Source organism: Hemicordylus capensis, chromosome 5, assembly GCF_027244095.1.
Source record: "Hemicordylus capensis ecotype Gifberg chromosome 5, rHemCap1.1.pri, whole genome shotgun sequence".
NCBI lineage: Eukaryota > Metazoa > Chordata > Lepidosauria > Squamata > Cordylidae > Hemicordylus > Hemicordylus capensis.
In genome coordinates, this window is record NC_069661.1 from 127855486 (window position 1) to 127881104 (window position 25619).

Consider the following 25619-nt stretch of genomic DNA (forward strand, 5'->3'; position numbering starts at 1 on the left):
CTGGCCTCTCTTTGTGTAAAATCCTTTTAACAAATAATCCATGATTTGGGTGAGGGCACTATAATCTTTTGGCTCCTGTTGATATTGTGTGTTGGTATATGCATCACTCTGTGTGTGTGTGTGTGTGTGTGTGTGTGTATACAGGGGTGTAACTATAATAGGGCAAGGGGAGACAGTTGTCTGGGGGCCCACTGCCTTGGCCCCCCCCCCCGAGGCAAGTCACATGACTGACTCCTCCAGCTGATCGCCCGCCCAGGCTTCCTTCAGTTGTATTCATCTTGCAAAACTGATGTGAGTGTTAAGACCTAGAGCTACCAGAACAGCATGTCTTTCTCTAGTACCATTAAATGACTTGCATCGTCCACAATTTACAAAACCTTTTAAAAAGTTAAATATTTTTTTTAAAAAAAAAATTGAGGATGATGTTCTATTGTGGCACATAGGAGATAGACAGATAGATAGATAGATCTTGCTATGCTGTTTGTTACCACTATTCAGCCTCATTTAAGATTTCTTTACTTCATGAGCTGAGCTTCAGTGAGGGGGGACCCATTTTAAAATCTTGTCTCAGGGCCCACTCCAACCTTGCTTTGCCCGTGTGTACACACACACGTGCGTGCGTGCGTGCGAACGCATGCACACACATACACAATAAGGAACCTGTGATGCAAGGTTTGGTTCTTGTAGCCCAGTTCACTAAAAATCCACAGGACTTTGGAACTGGAGGGATGTGCTGGTGTAGTACAGTGTAGTGGGCATGGCTACAACTCTATGTACTTTACTCAACTCAACGGAACATATTTCTGAGTAGATATACATGGAAAAGTGGGCTCTAAGAATGTGAGCTCTGCACTGGGAAGTTTGTGTTTCAAATCAGGCGCAGAGATAGAATTGAAAATGGGAGGACACAAATGACTCCCTGGGCACCTGAGGGAGGGGCCCCCACTTCCTGGGTGACAGCTTGTTCTTTCCCCATGCCTCTTTGAAGAAGAAGAAGAAGAAGAAGAAGAAGAAGAAGAAGAAGAAGAAGAAGAAGAAGAAGAAGAAGAAGAAGAAGAAGAAGAAGACACCTGGGAGGCACAGGGGACCCAATTCACTTTTTGTCCCAGGGTTCACTCCAACCTTGCTACATTCCTGTTCAAATTTCACCTTATTCATAAACACACACACACAGCCCATCTGCAATATGGAGATAAAATACTGAGCTACCTTACAGTGTTGTTAGAAGGATTGTTGATAATACATAATGTGAAGCATTCTGAACATTCAGAATGTGCCATCTACAAGTGTTGAATTTGCACCCTCGCATTATTTGCAGAGATGTCTCTCTTTTCTTTCTCGTTTCTTTCCCCGATTTATGCTGTGCTGCAAATCTACTGACAAACCGATGGTTTGTGTGGGTTTCCCCAGCTCCCTCCCTCCCTTGTGTTCTGGCTGATGAGAGCAGTATCACCAGGAAACAGCAATAATCTCTTGTATTATCCCTAGGAAGCCCCAGGGTTGCCCCCTCCCTTGGCGTTTGCCCGAGAAAACAGCCCCCCGCCAGCCCCCCACCCCACCATTTTTTCGCGGCTCCTTCCCGGGTTCCATTCCCTAGCGCAGAACCCTCTGGGATCCTTTCGCTGTGATTCGGGTTCCACGCCCAGACAGGTGTGCACAGCTATTCCAGCACAGTGGGATTTACCCCCTAGAGTGATGAACTGAGCTGAGTGCTGATGGATCTGACAGGGTGATGATTGCTCTGTAGTTGGCAGAGAGCCAATCCCGTTGTATGAGGAGGAAAACGTTCAGGAAAACCCCCCAGAAGCGACAGCATCTCTTCCTCCTCCTCTGACAGCCGTGATGTGGGCGGGCTCTTGCTTGGGAGTCGGGTGGGGGTGGGGGGGGGCCAGCTAGTGCTTGGAACGCACGGATTTGCTAAGGCAGCAGTCGCGCTGGGGAGTCGGAGAGATCAGAGCTGCGAGGACCCCCACCCCATGCCTGGCATGAAGTGAAGCTGGGATCCTCTTTGACGTCAAGAGCAGACAGGCGAACGAGCAGGTCGTTCCGGTCCGGGTTTCCCGGCGGGTGCCTGCACTTGGTGCGAGCCGGAGAGGAGGAGGCGGAGAAGAAGAAGAAGAAGAAGAGAGGAGGAGGCGCGCAGGGCAGCCTAGAGGTGGCTGGCTCCGGCGGTCAGCAGGAGCCGCGCGCGAGGAGAGCGCAGCATGCTGGCCGCCTCCTCCGCGCCTGCCGCCGCCTCGTGCTGCTTCTGCTGCCGCTGCCCATGGAGATCGCGTTGGTAACGCTGGAGAACGGAGGCGCCACGGCCATCGGAGGAGGCGAGGATGGCACTGCCGGAGGCGCAAGCAGGGCGGCGCGGCGCCGGGGGGACCTGCTGCAGCTGCCCACCTCGGCGCCTTGGCTGAGCGAGTGCGGCGGCAAGGAGGGCTGTCCCCAGGCGGAGGAGGAGCAGGACGACGACGACGAGGTGTTGTCGCCGCCGGCGGGAGCCTGGAACTCGCCGAGCAGCCTCTTGCGCAGAGAGCCGTCGCCACTCCCGCCGCGCGGCCTCCTCTTGCGCCCGCCGCTGGAGGAGACGATGCTGGCGCCCGAGGATGGGAGCCACCGCGTGGGCATGGCCATGGCTAGGGGCCCCTCCGCCGGCGGCCCCTCTTCCTCCTCGGCTGCCGCCGCCGCCGCCGCCGCCGCAGCGGCTGCTCCCGTCGAAGAAGGCGACGACGTGGAGCTGGAAAGCGAGAGCGCCCTGCACGGCCAGCAGCGGGTCCTCATCAACATCTCCGGCCTGCGCTTCGAGACCCAGCTAGGCACTCTCAACCAGTTCCCAGACACGCTGCTGGGCGACCCAGAGAAGCGCATGCGCTACTTCGATCCCCTGCGCAACGAGTACTTCTTTGACCGCAACCGACCCAGCTTCGACGGCATCCTCTACTTCTACCAGTCCGGGGGCAAGCTCCGGCGGCCAGTCAACGTCTCCATTGACGTCTTCGCCGACGAAATCCGCTTCTACCAGCTGGGCGAGGAGGCCATGGAGAGGTTTCGAGAGGACGAGGGCTTCATCAAGGAGGAGGAGAAGCCCCTGCCCACCAACGAATTCCAGCGCCAAGTGTGGCTCATCTTTGAGTACCCCGAAAGCTCCAGCTCGGCCCGGGGCATTGCCATCGTCTCAGTGCTGGTCATCCTCATCTCCATCATCACCTTCTGCCTGGAGACCTTGCCCGAGTTCCGGGACGAGCGGGAGTTGCACGTGCCCCTTCTCCCGCCACTTAACGGAACTGCTGGAGCACCTCCTCAGCAGCAGCCTCCTAGCACTCTGACTGACCCCTTCTTCATTATTGAGACCACTTGTGTCATCTGGTTTACCTTTGAGTTGCTGGTGCGCTTCTTCGCCTGCCCCAGCAAGCCCGAGTTCTCCAGGAACATCATGAACATCATTGACATTGTGGCCATCATCCCTTACTTCATCACGCTGGGCACCGAGTTGGCCCAGGAGCAGCAGAAGAAGGAGCAGCCGGGCAGCACCAGCAATGGGGGCCAGCAGCAGGCCATGTCCTTGGCCATCCTCAGAGTCATCCGCCTGGTCAGGGTCTTCAGGATCTTCAAGCTATCCAGGCACTCCAAGGGGCTGCAGATCTTGGGCCAGACTTTGAAAGCTAGCATGAGGGAACTGGGCCTTCTCATCTTCTTCCTTTTCATTGGGGTGATTCTCTTCTCCAGTGCTGTATATTTTGCTGAAGCCGATGACCCCGAATCACATTTTTCCAGCATCCCTGATGCCTTTTGGTGGGCTGTGGTAACTATGACCACTGTGGGTTATGGAGATATGAGGCCTGTCACAGTAGGGGGCAAGATTGTGGGCTCCTTGTGTGCCATTGCTGGCGTTCTCACCATTGCCCTTCCTGTCCCTGTTATTGTGTCCAACTTCAACTACTTCTATCATCGAGAAACTGACCATGATGAGCAGGCCATCCTCAAGGATGAGCCCAGTAGTGCTCAAGGCAGTTCAGCTGGGGATTTGAAGAGACGCACCAGTAAAAACTCTTTGGACAAATCTGTTGTGCACTTGGAGAATGCTCAGGGAGTCAACAATGGAACAGGATCTGTAGAAAAGGCCAATATCAAAGCTAAACGCAGTGTAGATCTCAGAAAATCTCTCTATGCACTCTGTCTGGATACCAACAGGGAAACGGACTTATAAGACAGGAGAAGCACAGATAAAATAGGGTTTGTTTGATGGAATTATTGGAGAAAGGTAAATAGCACTGCCATTTAGTATTTTAAATTAGGCTATATTTTTAAGTAGGATGTTCTTAAAGAAAACTCCAGGAAATACAAGGATTTTTTGTAATGTGTTTCCCCCCCCATGACACTGAGAGTGTCACCTATTTATAAAACCAGCTAAGATTAAGCTGAGTACCTCCCATTATCTAGGAGGCTTTCTTAGCTGTTAACAAGTACAAACTGATGTTGCTTGCAGATATTTATTTTAGTAAAAAAGAAAGAAAGAAAAAAGAGTTGTTTCTAAACAGCTAATTTGTAGCACAATTCATTTGTCCGAACCCATTTCCCCCCAAGTAAATGGGATTCTTTGTTGGTACTGTAGTTTGAAGCTGAAATATTTCTATTTTCTATATGTATGGTTATATTTATAGATGAAAAAGAACATTTTTCTGTGATGTATGACCTCATGGGATCTCTAGGAAATTTTAGCTAAGAAATATCTTCCCATTTTTTTTAGTACAAAACCTGTTTTCTTGTGTGTGAAGTGAATGTGGTACTTTTCGCCTTCTAGCAGAAAACCATTTTGTTGTCGAAGTTGGGTTTTTGTTCTCTTGGTGAGCCTTAAATGATTAAAAATGCAGATTTTTCTTGATAAATACATTTAATACTGCATTATATTTCTGATAATCCAGTGATGTGCTTTTTATCCCAAGAAACAAAGAACGTTGGCAGGGGGGGGGATTGGGGTTAGCTTTTTATAACTGGCATTTTCAATGACTTTTGTTTTTAAGTAGAACATTGTTTACTATTAATTAAGCTTGATCCAAGTGCACAACAGATCAAAGGCACTGGGGTAAGCAAAAACTGAGAACAGATATGTTCAGGATCTGTGAAGCCTTTTGGATTCATACTCCAATTTCCAGTTAGCACCATAGATGGACCTCACTGCGTATCCACCTGGGTAGTTGGCTCGCTGTTTTTCATTACAGTATTTCAGCAGTGGATGCTTCCAAAAGAGTCTAATGCAGAAAGGAGTGCTATTTAAATACTTGTGGCTTGCATTTTGCACTAAGCAGGGGTGGGGTAGGGAGATCCTTCAATGGACCTATTTTCTCTAAAGGTTTATTTAAAAACAGTATGATGAATTTGCTGTGTAGTAGATGCTCCTGAATGATAAAAGACAGGACAACCTTCATCAAGCTTAGCACTCCATTGTGCAGCTGGGATAATGATGCTTGCAATGAAACCAAGTGAAGAGCAAAATCAGAGATCCACCTTCATCATTTTGTTGTTGTTACTGCTGCAAACGACCAACATCTCTAGGGTTTTCCCCTCTGTGTGTGTGTTTTCCCTTGCTTTTTTGATGAACTCTGGTTGCATCGTGAATGGAGGTTTCAGCCCTTTGTTCCGTAGGATGGTGTAATGCAAGTCATGGAAGAGGATCAGCTCTCAAGGTTAGTTTATACCTAATTCAACCATGTTCTTAATAAATTCACATTTATTCATTAGTACTTTAGCTAAGAAAGTAAGCTAAATTGAAGTCGCTTTAAATTACTTGTGCCCTCTCTGTAGAGATTAGCCCCGAGAAGCACTCGAATTTGTGCTGATAACATATGGTCTGATCTTTCATTACATTATGGGGGGAACTCTCAGTCCTCTGCAAGTTAGTGTACAGAATCAAGTGGATGACACTTTCTTTAGACTGTACCCCTTCATGCTCCAGGTGGAGTGTTGCTTGTGTAAATGCCCTCTCCCAGGACACAATATTTCTTGTGCACAGAACATCTGCATGTCAGAGTTCGTCTCTGACATGCTGTTTTTCTGTAAGCAAGGGCTATTTTTGTGGGGGAGAATTCAGATGCACAGTTCCCACAGACAGACCTACTGTCTGAAGTATATACTCTGGGGAAACATTTATCACTTGATTCAGCTGACCATATGAATTAGTCTTCAGTCTGGGGCTCTGGCAATCTCCTTCTCCATCTCTCCAGCAAGAAAGTAATGAATGAACTGGCCCAAGCCTTGCAAAAAGGGGCAGAACTGCAACTTACATGTAGTTCTGCTCTTTTTACATACTTTTTAAAAAAGTGTAGAATATTCAGACACTGAGGGGAAAGAGACTTCTGAAGAGGTTTCTCACTTTTTCCCATCAAACTGATTTCCCACTAAAATTGCCCTGTTCCTTTTATCTCCTCTGAGGAAGAAATACAGGTTTCCCCTAGAATCAGTTGGGAAAATATTTTGGTTTGAAAATGGTGCACTTGGGAAGAGCCCCTCTGCACCAGTATTAACATTCAAATGACAGCCTCTGTGGCCGATTTTATAAAGCAAAACCCCCTGCATAATCATGGAAATACACATAATGTATATTTCTGCCCTAAGTCCACAAAATGTTGCTAATCCTCAACATATTTTAAAACTAGTTTGCCTGCCCACGTATATGCATGTTACTTGATTGTGGCCTAAAAGAGCCAACTTTTGTAATGTTTCCTGTCTGGAAATGTACAAGTCACTATTTACAAGCTTGAACCACATTAAATTGAATGTGGTAGCTAACTGGCCATCTGTTCTGCCCCCAAGAAGAAGGAGCCTGGTACACAGACATTTGATTCACTTGTTATTTTCTCCCTCCAGTAAAATAAATTGGGGTACATGCGCACCTGAGTCACATATCTATTTATTTATTTATTGGGCATTAGAAGTGAAAAGTTATTCTTCATTTTGAAAGGATATTCATGCCAGGTTAGGATCGGAGGGGATGTTCCAAGGCTGATGTAATGTAAACAGTTCATAGAGTATAATGGTGTGTTTGTGTGAGAGAGGTAGAGATAGGTAGGTAGGTAGGTAGGTGTGTCTATCTATCTATCTATCTATCTATCTATCTATCTATCTATCTATCCATCCTATGTAAAGCACACAGGAGTCTAGGCTTTAGATTGAGCATCCAACTTGCAGGTCAACTTACTAATCAAAGAGGCCCCAGTTATGATATATATAGAGAGATAGATAGATAGAGATAGAGATATTTGAAAGTATAGGTGGTTGTTCTTAAAACAACAACCAAAAACATTCATTTGACAGTGATTCCAATTTAATGCAACAAAATCATGAACTTGTGTTAAGGATTATTGATTGTAGAGGTTTAACTATATAAAGATGGCATCAGAAGTATTTTATTATTCCCATTAGTAACTTCTGTGGAGATCTCCAGATACGTTACTGCACTTTCCCCTTCAGTTGCTGTATCAGCATAAAAGTAGTTATTAAGGCTATTCACACAATGATCCGGGGAAGGGTGGGCGGTGGGGAAGGCAGGGTCCAACTCATCTTCCCCCCAGATGATTGCTACGTTTTTTTCCGGGTGCACCATTGTGGCGTATCCAGATATCTCCGGATATCCCACAATTCACCACACAACAAGTATGGTGCATTGGCAGATATCCCTGTGAGACGGGTGCTCTTTGCACCTGTATCTGTGTGCACTTGGGCACACAGTGATGTTAGGTGGGCTGGAAGTGCTGGGCTTTGGGCGGATTCCAGCGCTGCACATGAGCAGCCTGAATTAGGCTGAGCTGCCCTAGCCTGGGTTAGGCTGCTCATGAGAACAGTGTTGTTAAATGGGAGTTTTCACCATTTTGGAATTTGTTTGGACTAGAGATGCTGGTGAAGCTTGCCAGGTCAGGCATAGAAACTTTAGGGGTTCATAATGCTGGCCTCAAGCAAGAAGTTTGACTCAGTGAAAAATTCCCAGCTTATCCACCTTCCTAGTTTCCAAATCTTCAAAACCCCTTCTCCTTGCCTTTAAACCACACTTGACAGCAGTGGTGGCACTCTAGCATTGGTGAGAGGGAAGGAGGGAGGTCTGTTTCTTCCTCCTAGTGGGTGGGTGCCTGACATTCTACATAGGTCTCAGTGGCCTCTGGGAAATGTAGTTTTCCCAAGGGCTACTGATGTAATTGTAGTCCCTTGGGAGAACTACATTTCTCAAGACTATCAGGGCCTATGCAGCATGGCAGTATCAGGCATTGGGTAGACAGGTTAAATTTTTGGAACCATTTGAGGGAAACAGATAACTGCAACAAAAAACAAATAATGGTAAGGGAGGGTTGAAGGGGCACAAAACAATGTCTCCTTTATTGTAGGAGAATTCAAGTGGTACAGATTGGGCGTGGGGAATGGTATGTATTTTTATACTCCTGTGAGACAAATTATAATATAAATTAACAGGAGGGTTAAGGAATTTCCCTTGATTTCAGTGGAAGTCCTTGAGGCTATTCACACGATGGGAAAAATTTGGGCTAGTGGAGGCTAGACCGATTTTCTTCCATCGTGAGAAACACCAGGCTTGGCTGTGAGCCCGGTGGTTCCTAAGCGGGTCACCTGCTTAAGTAGTCCAGTGCGAAAACAGCTCCGCAAACCCCTTTTTTCCAATCGTGTGTTGCTGTGGCGTGGTTCTGTGCCATGGCAATTCACAAGTAGACCTCCAACTGGGAGGCTCAAAAGCAGTCTCCTGGCTCAGGGGTCTCCCCAGCATGCCCTGTGCACTCACGCAGGGCATGCTGGATCTTCCGGGGGCCACATGGCCCCTGAACTCCCCAGCCTGCTCCGTAATGGAGCTGGTAGTTGTGTGGGCAGCTGCCGCAGCCGCCCGGAGCAGACTGACTGCTGTGTGTGGGGAGAGCGGGTCAGGGAGAGCTAACCCTCCTGAGGCGGGTTTCCTTGATTGTGAGACCCGCCTCCTTGCTTGAAGAAAGGCTACTTATCTGTGTTGGATGATGAAATACATATCTGAGATGAATTATCCTTGTTCTGCTACTTCCCTCAGATCAACTGTTGGTTGTTTATCTTTGTATTTCATTTTATTTTGGACCATGAAATTCTTTATAATGAGAATTTGTCGCTTGCCATGTCATTTGTTAAACTTGTTCAGTTTCACTGGAAATTACTTTACTTTAGGCATGATTGGCAGCTTTTGACACTTTAAGAGAGTCAAGTTAGCATGGTTCAGCATCATGTTCTCTATTCATTAAGTCATGTCATCATTCTTCTTCAGAAATTTGAAGTATTTGAATGCCTTTACTATATTGCTTAATTTTGGTGGTGGTGGTGGTGGTGGTAGGAGGAGAGATAAAAAAGAATTTCCTAATGAAAGGCACTGACCTTTCCTTTATTAAATATGACTGAAAAAAGCTTATTTCAGCTTTCAGAACAAACTATTGCTTGCTGCATTGAACATAACAGGCTGGATGGAGGCTTATAAAGCACTTAAATGGTGGGTCATAACTCTGCTTGAAATGGATCCCACTGATGGAGAGGAAAATAAGAAGAAAAAGATCAACAGAGAGAAGGGTAGATAGATAGACAATGAGCCGGGTCTCACGATCTGTGAGACCCGGTTTCTTCAGGTGAGCCGGGTGAGCCTGCTCTCCCCGCTCACGAGCGGAGAGGGAGCCCTGGGCGGCCAAATCGGCCCCCCACATGATTGCCGGCTCTGAGACTGAGCTGGTGGGGGCTGGGGGGAGCGGGGGCCGATTGGCCCCCGTAAACTCCAGCATGCCCTGCATGAGTGCACAGGGCATGCTGGTGAGACCCCCGGAACCAGGAGGCGTCTTTTCGTCTCCCCTCTGGGGGTCTCCTCGTGAGTGGGTGTGGCATGGAGTGGCTACCCACAATCCATTAGCCCGGGTTTGCAGAGCTCTCGCTCTGCAAACTCGGGCTAAAGGGCGGGCTACTCGAGCGGGTTAGCCGCTCAAGAACTGGCTGAGAGCCCGGTGGTTCTTACGACTGAAGAAAACTGGGCTAGCGGAGGCTAGCCCTATTTTCTTCAATCGTGTGAATAGCCCCATACTATCTGTGAGAAAGGGCTTGAAGGGGCAGAGGGGAGCCTCAAAAAGCTTCCCGCCCCAGATGATCTCCATCACTTTGTTGGGTGAGCAGATTGCCCACCCCGATGATTGCCAGCTGCTGCCTGCAGCAGGGAGGTTTGGGAGCTGGAAGACTCCCAGAAAGCCCATAATGCACTGCATGAGTACATGGGGCATTATTGGGATTCCCCTGACGCTGGCTGGGAGCCCTGCAGTTTCCCAACCCTGGCTGCAAGCAGCTGGGGCTGGCAGACGATAAAAAGATGGGCCAAGGGAGTGCTTGCTCCCCTAATCTCATTTTAAAGGTGGGCTCCGGAAGTGGGTGTGCTGCCGGGAGCCACGTGGCTCCTAGCGGTTCTAATGATCGGCTGAGTACGGGCTTGGCTTTCTTAGCCTGGTTTTGGCTGATCATCAGAACAGCCTCATTGTAAAATATAAAAACAAAATTAAAAGCGGAACACATAATGCCGGGTGAGATTAAAGGTGGGTACTGAGTTTGGAAAGGTTATCTTCTTCTTTATATAGAATTCTCTTAAACATACCCATCGCTAATCCCATGCGTGGCAGCTCTTGCGAGAGTTTGCGAGTAGCTGTCAGATAGGATATGGACAGGGAGAAAATAGAGATGCTGGCCGGAGGAAGTGGCGGCGGAGCAGGAGGCAGCAGCCGGCCGGGCCAGCCGGGAGCAGGAGGTGGCGGTGGGCCGGCCTGGCCGCAGGGCAGAAGCGGCAGCAGGCTGTCCCAGCTGCAGGGAGGAGGCGGCAGTGGCGGGCCAGCCTGGCCACAGAGAGGTGGAGGCGGCCACTGCCGGGAGTTGGCAGGCAGACTGGAGAAGGTGGCCAGAAAGCGTGGAAAGCCAGAAAGTGTGGGGGGTCAGAGAAGGGGGGGAGAAGAAGCGGGCCGGCAAGCTGGAAAGCCTGATTGGCCGGGTGGGGGAGAGAAGAAGTGGGCCAGTTGGCCTGCCAGCCAGAAACTGTGGGGAGGGGGAGAAGCGGAGGGGGAGGGCTGGCCAGCTGGCTATAAAGCTGTGGTGGGGGGAGGAGAAATTTTTTTAAAATTTTTGTTGTGTTTTACATTTTGTACACCACCTGGAGATACATATATCAGGTGGTATATAAATATGACAGATAGACAGATAGATAGAAGGGGATGGAACTGCTCTGGGAAGAGCAAAAGGTTCCAAGTTTCCTCCCTGGCAGCTCCAAGATAGGGCTGAGAGAGATTCCTGCCTGCAACCTTGGAGAAGCTGCTGCCAGTTTGTGAAGACAATACTGAGCTAGATAGACCAATGGTCTGACACAGTATATGGCAGCTTCCTATGTTCCTAAACTTAAAGGGGATGGAAGAAGGGGAGAGAAATGCTGCCACCAGCGAGGGGAAGAAGGAAGCTGGCTGGCACTTCATGTGTTGTTGGGGGAAGGGGGAAGGAAGGAGGAAATCAGCTTTTATTTTGATCAATGACCAGAACAAACAAAAGAGAGAGAGAGAGAGAGAGAGAGAGAGAGAGAGAGAGAGAGAGAGAGAGAAATTAGTACTCATACTATCAAATTTAGACAGTAATAAATCAAGATAAAAGTCATCTGAACGGCCAGGAAAAGACTTCAACAAGGGTGAATGGGCATCCCTGTAGAGGTCACAGTAAAGAATAAAATGTGCAGTAGACTCAATAGCACCTGAGCCACAAGGGCAGAGGCGCAAAACGTAAGGAGTCCCCATGAACCTTCCCTTAAGAACAGATGTTGGAAGAACATTAAGATGTATGTGCAAAGGCCAAGGCACGCCTAAATTTAGGAAATGTTATGTTACTTAGGTAATTGTTACAAGGAGCCCCTGGTGGCGCAGTGGTAAAACTGCCGCCCTGTAACCAGAAGGTTACAAGTTCGATCCTGACCAGGGGCTCAAGGTTGACTCAGCCTTCCATCCTTCCGAGGTCGGTAAAATGAGTACCCAGAATGTTGGGGGCAATATGTTAAATCATTATAAACCGCTTAGAGAGCTCCAGCTATAGAGCAGTATATAAATGTAAGTGCTATTGCTATTGCTAATCAGCAGGCTTAAGATTGTAGAGCTGGTTACCTATATACAAACCTCTAGGTATTTTGGAGGCTTCAACCTGTAGGTCAGTATCAATTATTCGCTGTTTAATAACCTTCATAGCTGTAGTAAAGCCCATCCTAGCAAATTCTTCAAGTGGGATCCCATAAAGCTGAGATTTTATTTTGAGCGACTGTTTCCATCTCGAATCAAAGGAGTCGGTCATAGTGAGAGGGACTAATCCCGCTTGTGAGAACTTCAATTTTAACCAGAATAGGAAAATACATTTCCAACAAACCGATTCCAAGGTATAGAGGCCTGCCTCCCGTCTAATAGCGGCATTTGAGACACTATTTGGGACCTGGAAAATGGATCTAAGAAATTTTGTCTGTATGGCCTCCAAAGGTGAAAAATTGCAGAAAGGTCCAGGAAAGGAAGGAGTGGCTCAAGGGGAAGGAGAAAGCCAGCCAGCACTTTGGATGCCGCTCCTTAGGTGGTGGGGAGGGAGGGAGGAGCAGCACAGTGTGTGTGGGAGGAGGGGGGTGAAGGAAGCCAGCTAGTTCTTTAGACTCTTTGGCATGCGGTGGAGGGAGGGGAAAGGAAGGAGTGGAGGAGGGAAGAGGGGGGAGGCCAGAGGGCAGGAGGAAGGAGCTTCATGGGCTGGATCTGGCCTGCGGGCTAGGGGATTGACAATAAATAAAAATTCAATAAAAACAAAAACAAGCAATTCTTTTAAAATTGGTGTTACATTGTCTCTTTGGGAGACCCAAGAGACCAATCTGGCTGCTGCATTCAGGTAGAAAGTCTCTGATCTATTTTCTGTAGGTACAGACTTGGAAATAACTGACATCAGACTAGGGAGGCTTGTACAACTTGTGATCCATGAAGCCAAACTAGGGTTGCTATGCAATTGACCAGTCAAACATTTACAAATATTCCATGAAGCCAACAATGCCACAGTGTAGTTGGCAGCTTACCTTTTAAAAATATATGTTATTTAATAGTTGTGGTTTTGTTTATTTTTATTTAATTTCATATAAATTTAATAATAAAATTGAAACTGTAGACTGATCATGGTGTTTCCAGGACAAACACTAAAGGGAAGAACCATTCAGAGAGTCCTCCAGATTTATAGACTCCTTACCTAACATTGTTAAACCTTATAAACCAAGTGTCTCTGTAGATCACCCAGAGATGCAAGTTTGGGGCATTATACAAATATAATTAATTATAGTTTCTAAAAGTTAATTTGTTTCACAAGAACTGTAAACTAATTTGTGTTTGTAGTCAGCATAGGGTATCAAAGCTGTTGATGATTGAAGTATCTTCTTCTTGTTGTCCTGATTAAGTTAATGCTTTAAAAACACTTGATCATTATTTAACCATTATATGGCCAATATTTGCCAAATCAATTGACTAAATCTCCCCTTTTTTACTGGTCAAATGCCCAATCTTAATTGAAATACTGTCCACCAGCTATATATGGTATCTTGCCAGGTGCATGGCAGCCTCCCTGTTCTTGTTGTCCTAGCTGGACAGCAAAACAGGAAGTTTTTTGGGCCATCACTGGGCTATTGTGCATGACGGGTGGGTTTTGTTGGGTGGGTCACATATTGAGGCAAGTCTCACGCAGCAAGAGCACTGAAAGCAGACTGCATTTGCTTCTCTGTAAACATTATCTATTTCATTAAATCATAACTATTCCTGCTTCTACTCCACTGCCTTGTCCTTGCGTGCCACAACACTTTCTTCTGGATTCTACAGTTATATGTACGTCTAGTGACTGGAGCACACTCTACCTTACTTTCAGAAACTTCAGCAGCTGTAGAATGCTGTTAGAAGGTTGCCAACTGGGACCATTTACTGGGATCATGTGACCCCTTTGTTGTACCATCCCCTTTGGACACTGGCTCATTTCTGGGTCCAATTCAAAATCCTGGTTATTACTTTTGAAGCCCTAAACTGCTTAGGATCAGGGAACCTGAAGAACTGCCTCCTACTATATGAACTTGTGACCATTGGGAGATAGGGGTGTGCATGGAACCGTCTGCAGCAGTTCGGTTCGAATTGAAACCAAATTCAAACTGCCAGTCTGTGAACTGGTTTGTTAGAACTGGCCAGTGGTTTGGTAAGAATTCTTACCAGATTCCCCTTTACAAGCAAAGGGGATCCCGAACCCAAAAGCAGTTCAAGGGGCAGGTGAGAGGGCACCTTATTGGCAGCCTGGCGGAGTGCAGAGTGCCTCCAATTTTAAATTGGGGAAACACAAAGTCTGTAGCTCAGCTATGAGATGTTTGCAAAATATTAGTCTTGGTCCCGTAAGAGCAAATGCAGTCAGATGGAGTTGAATCAACCTCTTATAGCCCTACATCAAGTACAGATGTAGCTGGTGTGTGCCAACATCTGAGAGGACCTAGAAAGGAAGAGGTGTCAGTAAGCAGTCAAAAATCAACAATGGCTAGAATTCTGAATAATTCTGGTTAGTAGAATGCTATTTACAAGTTTTCAAGTAAGCCACCTGCTTTATTAATTCTTTAGTTATTCCCAATCAAGTAATCTTAACAAAATAAAGATCTGTAATTTGCATGGCAAGCTATATATTACAGTGGATGCATTAGCCAGCTATTTCTGGCAGAATGGATTTAAATGTTTACATTTAAAAGTAATTTATACCATTTTCCCCAGCTGGGGTTTAAAAAAGAAAAAGGCTGACATGGTACGTTATAAATTCAAACTGTGTTGGGAGAAGCTGTGTTTCTGAAAGCTTGTCTTCTTTGCTACATAACCCAGGAGCCTACAATTCCATAATTTATCTTGGTATTTATATAATACAATCCACCCTATCAACAGAGGCTGAGACCCAAATACTAGGCAAAGTGTAAAAAAATATAGGGAGGGGGAGGGGGAGGGAGATATATATAAATATAAATTTCATATAAATATATATAAATTTCAGTCCCTCAGGGAGAGGTGGGGGATACTGATCATTGTTTGGTCCACTCCAGACTTGTATAATGCTCCCGGAGAGGGAAAATAAGAACAGCCCTGCTGGATCAGGCCCAAGGCCCATCTAGTCCAGTATCCAGTTTCGCACAGTGGCCCACCAGATGCCTCAGAGAAGCCCACAGGCAAGAGGTGAGGGCATGCTCTCTCTCCTGCTGTCACTCCCCTGCAACTGGAACTCAGAGAACTCAGAGGCACCCTGCCTTTGAGGCTGGAGGTGGCCTTTAGCCTTCAAACTAGTAGCCAATGATAGACCTCTCCTCCGTGAAGTTATCCAAACCCCTCTTAAAGCCATCCAGGTTGTTGGCTGCCACCACTGATCTCTTTACTCACTTTGAAATGGCATTTAAAAAAACTGTTTCTTTTGTCTGATTGAAATAAACCATCTGTCAAACTTCAATATATAATATAAATATGTAGTTTCTTTTGATTTAATCTTTGCTGTAAGTGTAGTTCTTGGTAGTGGTGCTGTTGTCCTGCACACTAAGGATGTCTGCGCCTGCCTGGACAAGACCCCAGGGAACCTTCTAGAGCTATTAGAACCTTTTGCCAGTAGCCCCGCCCGCTATAATGACATATCCTTCCCTTCACACACACCTCCCTCAATCTTCTTCCGGCTGCCGCGACAGTGGCCTTGGAGGACCTTCTGCCTCAGTTTCCCTTCAGAGGCCAGAAAATCTATTTATTCTTCTCATACCTTTTATTTTGAGTTTCTTTCTTACTTTCTGTCACCTTGTATCTTGGCCTTCCTTTTGTGTGTTCTTTTAATTTGCCTCCCTCTTCACCTGCCTTCCTGCCTGTTTTCCTCAAGGCATTAAAAAGCGCCACAAAATGAAACACTTGGAGTCTCCCCAGCCAGTCACCATCTCCATGGTGATCTCCCCAATAATACAGGAAGGGGAAGACTCGGAGGAGGAGCAACACGATCCCTGTGAGGGAGACAGCCCCAACTGGGAATGTGACCCTGATAGTTCTGGTACCGAGTCTGACTGCTCTACTGGATGGGCACTTGCACATGGAAATAGGGCGCTCTTTTTCTCGCTGCAGAGAATCAATACTCCTGTCCAGACTAGAAGGTGCAACCACCTTCCGCAAGGTGGTTTACAACAGTGAAATGCACTAAAATTTCCATAATAAAATTACAAAACAACAAAAATAAAGACAGAAATAGCATGCAGAAGTTTTGAAAATGTAAAAATATGCTTCTAAGACCACAGTTATTAAAACAGTTACCCATACAAAGGTTTTACAATGCCTTAGGAATCTGCTGCAATTTAGACTTTAGCAAACCTCGGGAGGCAGAATGTTCTTAAGCTGTGGACCCGTCTTTAAGAATGGTTTTCTGTACAGGTGGTCCTCTTTATTTGCGGGGGTTCCGGTCTCGCCTATAGGCTTGAATACAGAAACTGCAAAAAATGGAACCTTGAGTCAATGGGATTTGGGGATTTTGTTCCTAAACAACAACAACAAAAGGGCCCCCAAAGCAAGGGGTAGGACAGAAATAAGAGAAGAAAAGGACAGTACCTTATTCACCAGATCTCCGGCAATGCACCCCCAAACTCCGAAAACAGTCAAATTTTTTTAAAAAGAGCCTCAACATGGCTCTGCTGGAAAATAGTGGCCGCAAATGATATTGGAAGTAATTTTGGGGTCATTTCTGACCACAGAACTGTGGATAGGTGAATTTCGCCTATTTTTCTACCCATGGATAATAAAACTGGGAGCCCTTTCTCACAATCAGGAGAAAGGGCTCAAAGGGGTGAGAGGAGGAAGCCTTGAAATGATTACCTCCCCCACAGGTGATCTTTTTCGTTGCTGGGTGAGGGACTGCTGGCTACTGCTGGCCGTGTGGAGGGTCAGGGGCTGGGATGCATCTTCCTAGCCCCTGGAAGTCCTATAATGCACTATGCAAGAGCACGGTGCATTATAGGGATTCTCCCAGCACTGGCTGGAAGGCTGCTCCGACACACAGTCAATTAGCCTGGTTTCTGGGAGCCCTCGCACCCAAAACTCAGGCTACGTGGTGGGCTCCCTAATTGGGGTTGCTGCCACGCCGCCAGGAGCCACATGGCTCCAGGTGGTTCACATGCAGCAGCAAAACTGGGCTGGGCTTCCTTAGCTCGCTTTTGCCTGTGCAGGTGAATAGCCCCTGGGTCTCTAAGACCCAGTTGCGGATACACGAACCACGGATACAGAGTCCGTGGATAACAAGGACCGCCTGTATTCCATTGCTCTTCTGACTTGCCATTTGGCTGATCTAAGACAAGGATGGCTAACGTGTGTGTTTTCAGGGACTACACACAATGGTCCAGTGGCCAAACATGTTTCTTTCCACACAAACTGACCCTTTCCATGAACCTCCCTAAAAAAGTTGGTGCCATCTAGAATAAGTGCTTTAAGAATTTAGGAGCCAGCGTGATGTAGTGGTCAGAGTGCTGGACTAGGACCGGGGAGACCCGAGTTCAAATCCCCATTCAGCCATGATACTAGCTGAGTGACTCTGGGCCAGTCACTTCTCTCTCAGCCTAACCTACTTCACAGGGTTGTTGTGAGGAGAAACTCAAGTATGTAGTACACCGCTCTGGGCTCCTTGGAGGAAGAGCGGGATATAAATGTAATAATAATAACAACAACAGCCTATATTTTGCGACGATATCTATAATATCCAACAATACTGATGATAAAATTCAGCCATCCTAGGTCCTTGGGAAGGACTCGATGTCTGGATAAAACAAACCAGCAATAACACCTGTCTGACTGTGTAAACAAGAAATAATAAGTTTATATCATATTTACCCCCAAACAGAAAATAACTCTGAATTTAAGACAACCCCCTTTAAAAATACAGGTTAAACACAGGTTATACCTGTATTTACGCAAAAGGAAAAGGACTGTGAATTTAAGATGCCTCTCTCTAACCATCCCTCCCCCCATTTTTAACATCAAAGAACTTGGAAAAAACTTAGTCTTGGATTCAGTTAAATATGGGTAGTTAAAAAGTAGACGTGCTTAGTCATAAAACATTGCATTATTATGCAAATATGTAAATTTACATATATGTTGCTTTCACACATTTAAAAAGAGATTAACATTAAGATTATGAAACATTTCTTTTCTTTACACCTTGAACACATTTTTTGTTTTCTCACTTAAAAAACAACAACACACAATTGTTGATTGCTGTTTAAAAAGGGGCTTGTAAGGCTGTTGTAGCTAGGTAAAATTGCTGTGAGATCTCAATCTATTCCTTTGCCTTCCACTGATTTAAGCAACAGTAGTGGGACAGAGAGCTGCAGTGACCTCTTCATTATTTAGGTACATGTATGTGTCACAGTTGTTTAGGACAGGCCTTGACAAATTTTTTTTGGATCTAGGAGCCAGCCCAAGAATTTAGGAGCCAGACAATAGATTATTACCAGACTCGATGATGAACATTATTGAGTGGGAGGGTTTATGGGCTTCTCATATTTAGAACAGAAACATGGCAGAAAGACTTTATTAAATAACTCTACCTCCCAACATCCTAGTCTAGGCACTATAGTTAAATTTCTTGGCGCCATGATTCCCTGCCTGGCAACTGGGATTTGTCAAGTCTAGGTTTAGGAGCCATTTGTGTTTAAACTGGGAATTTTGGCATTGTGCATAGCCATTGTGAGCCAGTTGGGGCTGTGATGTCCTCCAGGCTCCAAGATGTCCTCCGGGCTCCCACTGGCCTCCCCTACCTTAGAAGGCCTATATAGTGCTTTGCCTGGGGAAGAGTCACTTCATCTTTTCTGCTTGGTTGTTATTCCGGGCTCTAATTCCTAGGAACTTCTCAGATTGTGCTTCTTGCTTTCTATTTTGCTAGCTCTTTAGACCACCTATGATATCTTCCAGCACAATCTGATAAGGCCTGTAGAACAAAACATTTCTCAAAGGAAAACAGGAAGATCCACCTGTGCCTCCTATGAAAACTCCATTTTGCAATTAAATGGTGGCCTCATGAAGGAAACATGACTGGCATAGAGACCACCCAACCCCCTGGCTATAAACCAATGTCAATATATTTTTGTAATCAGGGCCTTCAGTTTACTGTTTCAAAAACAAGGTCTACTGGCCAGCATCCAGACTAATGAAGTATGTGTGCAAGCAGTTCTGTGTGTGCTACTGAGAAGGGCTGGTTTTCATTGATTCCCCCTCCTTCTGAAACTGTCTGACTCCCAAAAATATGAGTCTAAAGCAAGGCTGCTCAACATCCTCCTGCTTAGTCCTCCTAGATGTTGAGACTGCTCAACATCCTCCTGCAGATGTTGGCCTACAACTCCCATATTCCCTGGCTATTGGCCACTGTGGCTGGGGATTATGGGAGTCACAGTCCAAAACAGCTGGGGGGCCTAGGTTTAGCAGACCTGGTCTAAGGGCTGTGTGTGACCCTCAGGGACATAGTTTCCTGGTTGGCTTCAGAGGGAAGGGGAGATAGATGAAAATTGCTGCTCCTCTGTAGTGTGTGCACAGCATTGCTGCAAGCATACTTTGTTAGTTTGGTTGTCGGCCAGTGAGTCCAGTCCAGTCTAAATTAGTAATGATTAAGCCCCTCTGAAGCCAATGAAATATGTTAGTCCCAAACAATGGGATTAATATGTTTCATTGCCGGTGGATCTTGTGAATGTTAGCTGAGTTCAGCAGCACTTACTCCCATGTGATTCTGCATGGGAATGCAGCTTTATTTATGACTAATTTTAGCTGGATTGGGATTGCCCTCTATAGAGTTGTACAGACCTACATCGTCCTATAGAAACATACATATTCTCGAATAAGGATCAATATTGCAAAAATTAGGCAGAGATCTCTGGTAACCCAGACTAAATCGTTTTGGTGATTTAAGTGAGGGTCAGTTAATGTGTCAGTAGTGAATATTTTTTGAAAGCAGATGTCCATGTCTGTAATGAATCCTTAGCAAGATAACTAAACACAAATAAAGGTAAAGTGTGCTGTTGAGTCGGTTTCGAATCCTGGCGCCCACAGAGCCCTGTGGTTTTCTTTGGGAGAATACAGGAGGGGTTTACCATTGCTTCCTCCCGTGCAGTATGAGATGATGCCTTTCAGCAGCTTCCTATATTGCTGCTGCCCAATATAGTACCAGCGGGGATTCGAACTGGCAACCTTCTGCTTGTTAGTCAAGCATTTTCCCGCGGTGCCACTTAAGGTGGCTCTAAACACAAATAGGTGTCCTAAAATCATTGTTTTATTCACACAGTTAGGTGGGTGTTTTTAGGGTGGTCTTTTTTCTGCTGTGCCAAAAGCTTTTTTAAAATAAAAAAGCAAAGGGAAATTCTAATTCGCATGAATGATTTCTTTTCAAAGGGCATCATTCACTCTTGTCCTCCTCTCACAAAGAGGAATGGTATATTTACCTACTCATCACTAGATCAGAGAGCCCTCCAGATGTAAGGTTGGAATTTTGCAGTAATGGCTGACATGCTGAAGGAAATTATTCAATGTATGTCTGTTTAAATTAAAATTACTTTTAATTTCAATAGGACTACTTTGAGTAATCTTCCTCATTGTGTAAGCCAGTAGTTTTACTGGCCTTTTGTTGTATTACAGCCTTCCCAGGGCTGGATTAAGGGCAACTGATGTCCTAAGCACAGTCCAACAATGGTTCCCCACCCCCCGGCTCCCTCTGTTGCTTAACTGCCAAGACATTAAGACTCAAGCAAATTATTTACTTATACCTTAATATTGATTTAAATTTTTAAAAGTTTTATTCTAGATTTTTTTAAGGTAAAACAAAACAGTTCCATTGCCTATAATTTCATATAAATAGCCGCAACAGAAGGAATGATTGAGAAAAATATTTCAAGGTCAGACATCATAACATACGACCATCTTTTACGTGAAGTTTTATCAATATTTTGTACTGCTCTTTACAGTAATCTTTCGAAAATCAATGACTTTTTACTTCAGATACATGGTTTAGTAGTTTCTCAAAACTGTAGTTGATCACCAAGCCAAAGAAAACGTTTTTTTAACAATGCAGAGTAAAGTCGAACATGGCAGATAAAAACAATTACAAAAAATTAACTAAAGTTGAGTGAAATGCAAGGTGGCAAAAGAAATGCAAGGTGACAATAAGGGAGGCGAAGAGAGATTTTGAGGAACATTTAGTTAAAAGTATCAAGGAGAATAATAAAAACAACAGGGAGGTTGTTGGAACATTAGACAATGAGGGAGTGAAAGGGATTATTAAGGAGGATATGGAGATTGCAGAGAAGCTCAATGAGTTCTTTGTGTCCATTTTCACGGCAGAGAATACAGAGCATATACCTGTTCCTGAACCAGACTTTTTAGGGATGGAGGCTAAAGAACTGAGGTAGATAGAAGTGACAAGAGATGTTGTTCTAAACTGTCTGGAAAAACTGAAAACTAACAAATCACCAAGGCCAGATGGCATCCATCCAAGAGTCCTCAAAGAACTCAGATGTGAAAATTGCTGACCTCCTTGCCAAAATATATAACTTATCCCTGCAATCAGACTCTGTACCGGAGGACTGGAAAGTAGCAAATGTAACACCAAGGGCGATCCGGGAAATTACAGGCCAGTTAGCTTAATGTCAGTTCCAAGCAAATTGATGGAAAGCGTCCTCAAGGATAAAATTGTAAAGCACATAGAAGAACAGGCCCTGCTGGGGGAGAACCAGCATGGCTTCTGCAAAGGGAAATCTTGCCTCAATAACCTTTCGGAGTTCTTTGAGAGTGTCAACAAGCATGTGTAACAAGGTGATCCAGTTGACATCGTATACCTGGACTTCCAAAAAGCTTTTGATAAAGTTCCTCATCAAAGACTCCTGAGGAAACTTAGCAGTCATGGGATAAGGGGACAAGTACATGTGTGGATTGCTAACTGGTTGAAAGACAGGAAACAGAGGGTAGGGATGAATGGAGAGTAAAAAGTGGGGTCCCCCAGGGATCTGTACTGGGACCTGTGCTTTTTAATTTATTCATAAATGACCTAGAAGTAGGGGTAAGCAGCGAGGTGGCCAAATCTGCAGATGATACCAAACTATTTAGGATAGTGGAATCCAAAATGGATTGTGAGGAGCTCCAAAAGGATCTCTCCAAACTGGGGGAGTGGGCGACAAAATGGCGAATGCCTTCAATGTTGGCAAATGTAAAGTGATGCACACTGGGACGAAAACCCCCAACTTTAAGTATACGCTGATGGGATCTGAGCTGTTGGTGACTGACCAGGAGAGGGATCTTGGGGTCATGGTTGACAGCTCATTGAAAGTGTCGACTCAATGTGCGGCAGTGTGAAAAAGGCCAATTCCATGCTAGGAATCATTAGGAAGGGGAATAATAAATAAAACTGCTAATATTATAATGCCCTTATACAAAACTATGGTGCAGCCACACCTGGAGTACTGCATACAATTCTAGTCACCACATCTAAAAAAGTACATTGTAGAACTGGAAAAGGTACAGAAGAGGGCAACCAAGATGATCAGGGGCCTAGAGCACCTTTCTTATGAGGCAAGGCTACAACACCTGATGCTATTTATTTAGTTTAGAAAAAAGACGACTGCGGGGAGACATGATAGAGGTCTATAAAATCATGCATTGTGTGGAGAAAGTGGATAGAGAGAAATTCTTCTCCCTCTCCCATAACACTAGAACCAGGGGTCATCCCATGAAATTGATTGCCAGGAAACTTAGAACCAGCAAACTTAGGTACTTTTTCTACACAATGCATAATCAATTTGTGGAATTCTCTGCCACAAGATGTGGTGACAGCCAACAGCCTGGATGGCCTTAAGAGGGGCTTAGATAACTTCATGGAGGAGAGGACTATCATCAGCTACTAGTTGGAGGGCTCTAGGCCACCTCCAGCCTCAAAGGCAGGATGCCTCTAAATACCAGTTGCAGGGGAACAACAGCAAGAGAAATAGCATGCCCTCACCTCTTGCCTGTGGGCTTCTCAGAGGCATAGGAACATAGGATCATAGGCAACTGCCATATACTGAGTCAGACCATTGGTCTATATTGCTCAGTATTGTCTTCACAGACTGGCAGCAGCTTCTCCAAGGTTGCAGGCAGGAATCTCTCTCAGCCCTATCTTGGAGATGCCAGGGAGGGAACTTGAAACTTTCTGCTCTTCCCAGAGCGGCTTCATCTCTTGAGGGGAATATCATCAGAGTGCCAAGAGCCCCTGGTGGTGCAGTGGTAAAACTGCCGCCCTGTAATCAGAAGGTTTCAAGTTCGATCCTGACCAAGGGGCTCAAGGTTGACTCAGCCTTCCATCCTTCCGAGGTCGGTAAAATGAGTACCCAGAATGTTGGGGGGCAATACGCTAAATCATTGTAAACTCCTTAGAGAGCTTCCAGCTATAGAGCGGTATATAAATGTAAGTGCTATTGCTATCTGGTGGTCCACTGTGTGAAACAGGATGCTGGACTAGATGGGCCTTGGGCTTGATCAAGCAGGGCTGTTCTTATGTTCAGTGAAAGAGTTAAGGGCATGATAGCTGAGGGGAAACTCTGTGGTGCCCCTCCTTCCTTTGGTGCCCTAAACTTGTTTTGCCTTATGGTTAATCCAGGGCTGAGCCTTCCCCTCCTGGGATGCGGAGAGCACTCCACATGCTTTGAAAAATGGTCTCTGATCTAGCAAGGAGTCAGTAGTAACCCCACCCCGCTCTGATTCACAGGATCAGAGGCCTTGGAATAAGAGGTGGTGTTTTATGCAAGTTTTTTTTAAATCTCCTCAGCTCTGTATTGGAGAGTGCAGAACTTCTTTCCTGTAATACTGAATGTAGGTTTAAAAAGTGTGCACACACATGCACACCACTGCATTGGAGACCTTTAGGGTATGTGAGGTCCAGAGATTTGGTGAAGTCCTTCCTGTACTTCTGAAACTAAAAAGCAGAAAGTTCTGGGCCTGCTCCAGAAATGCTTCTGGAATGCTAACAGAGTTTGTATGTGACTATTTATTTAGGCTCAGTTTCCATTCTGGCCAAGGGATAGAACTTTAAAATATGCTTATATTTAAATGAATTATTAGCCATCCATTACTTTCCTTCGAAGGGAAAACAAACTTAGTGGGAAGACTCAATTAGATTTAATCCACCACAGTTAAAACATCCTTATGACCAGTGATCTCTCTAATCTTTTTCATCTGTGTGTGGAATGAGTTTTGTTCTGGGCGGGAGTATCATGGCAGTGTGTGCACACCTGCATTCAGAATGGGGCCTTCCTGATTCAACCTGAGCGGGATCTAAAACTAACTGAGCGGACATCCAAAAACTCGTGAGCATGCGTATGTGCACATGCCTTAGAGGGAACAGTGCTTATGACCACTGATTTCAGTGGGCTTAAATGCATTTAACTCTGGATTGGAGTGTGACCATTGTGTATGTGTGAAAGAGAGCGAGAGCGAGAACGAGCGCTAGTAGCTACAAAAGGCAGGGCTTTCAAGGTTTGATCAAAGATTCAAACTTCTGTGGAGAACTTAGGGAAGGGAAGGACAAATGGATTCCTTTTGTTGTTGTTGGTTGATTGTGACAGTGTTTGAGGATCTCTGTTCTGTTTGAGGACTTCCGTTAAATTTTCAGTTCCAATGGCTTTGAACGACTGAAAAGCTATATATTTTTTTAATAAAATGTACTTGATTTGGCAACATATTAACTATTTCGATAACTGGCAAAGGCACTGTTTGATGTTTTCCAACGTGCAGTGCATCTGCAAACTACAGTAATATAGTCTATGAAGGACTGCACCATGTGCTTATTTCAGCACATGGAGAATCAGTGTTAAGCTTAGTGTAGCAACACAGGCCGAGGGCGGACAGGATATATGCCTTGCATACATACATGGCAGAGTGTGCTATGACCTGCCTGGCTCTCTGTGGCAATCTAATTCTATTTAAAGTCCAGGGTCCCAACCTTGCTAATCCAAATGATTATTGTCAAACAATGGATTATCCAGGGCAACATTTCACAGCAAATGCCATGTTGCCACAAGCAAGTCAAAGGTCTTGTCTCTCTCAATGGCTCTGGTGTTGTACTGGGCTGTACCTCTCAGTTGATTGATTGTAGTCATCATAGGTGATGTGAAAGAGAATGAAGGAATATATCCTTTATGAGCAGTGGTTAGAACCATAATTGCACAATTATGGCAAAGTAGGTCCTGACAAGTAGACATGGGAAAATAAAGGCTGGGTTCTACTCAGTAGTTTGAAATTGACATGATCACACACACTGCTTTCCCACCTGTGAGTGGAAAAATAAGATTCTGCATTTTTCCCCCTGGAGGGGAAAAAGTAACTTGAGTAAGGTGGTTTTGATGTTAAAAGTAACCCATGGGGAAATGGCTGAAAGCCCTTTAAGGTACTGCTCCAATCAAGTTTGCAGTCCCACACAACTGCATTTCTGGTTTTTTTAACAAAAGTTTGAAGAGTAATGATAGGTCTATTGTATCAGGTGTCATTTGGTCTGAGTTGATTTGAGTGCACTTAATTCTATGCTGG

The 25619-nt window shown here is 45.3% G+C and overlaps 1 protein-coding gene across 4 annotated transcripts in view; it reads left to right on the plus strand.

Moving 5' to 3' along the window:
* The first annotated feature begins 1769 nt into the window (after positions 1-1769).
* The window catches only part of LOC128327367 (potassium voltage-gated channel subfamily A member 5-like), a 75074-nt gene continuing 51224 nt past the window's right edge, over positions 1770-25619 (plus strand). For all 4 annotated transcript variants that reach the window (XM_053256148.1, XM_053256147.1, XM_053256149.1 and 1 more), the window contains exon 1: positions 1770-5672. In XM_053256148.1, coding sequence (XP_053112123.1) covers positions 2264-4195 — 1932 coding nt within the window. In that variant the 5' untranslated portion in view covers positions 1770-2263 and the 3' untranslated portion in view covers positions 4196-5672. The remainder of the gene's footprint in view (positions 5673-25619) is intronic.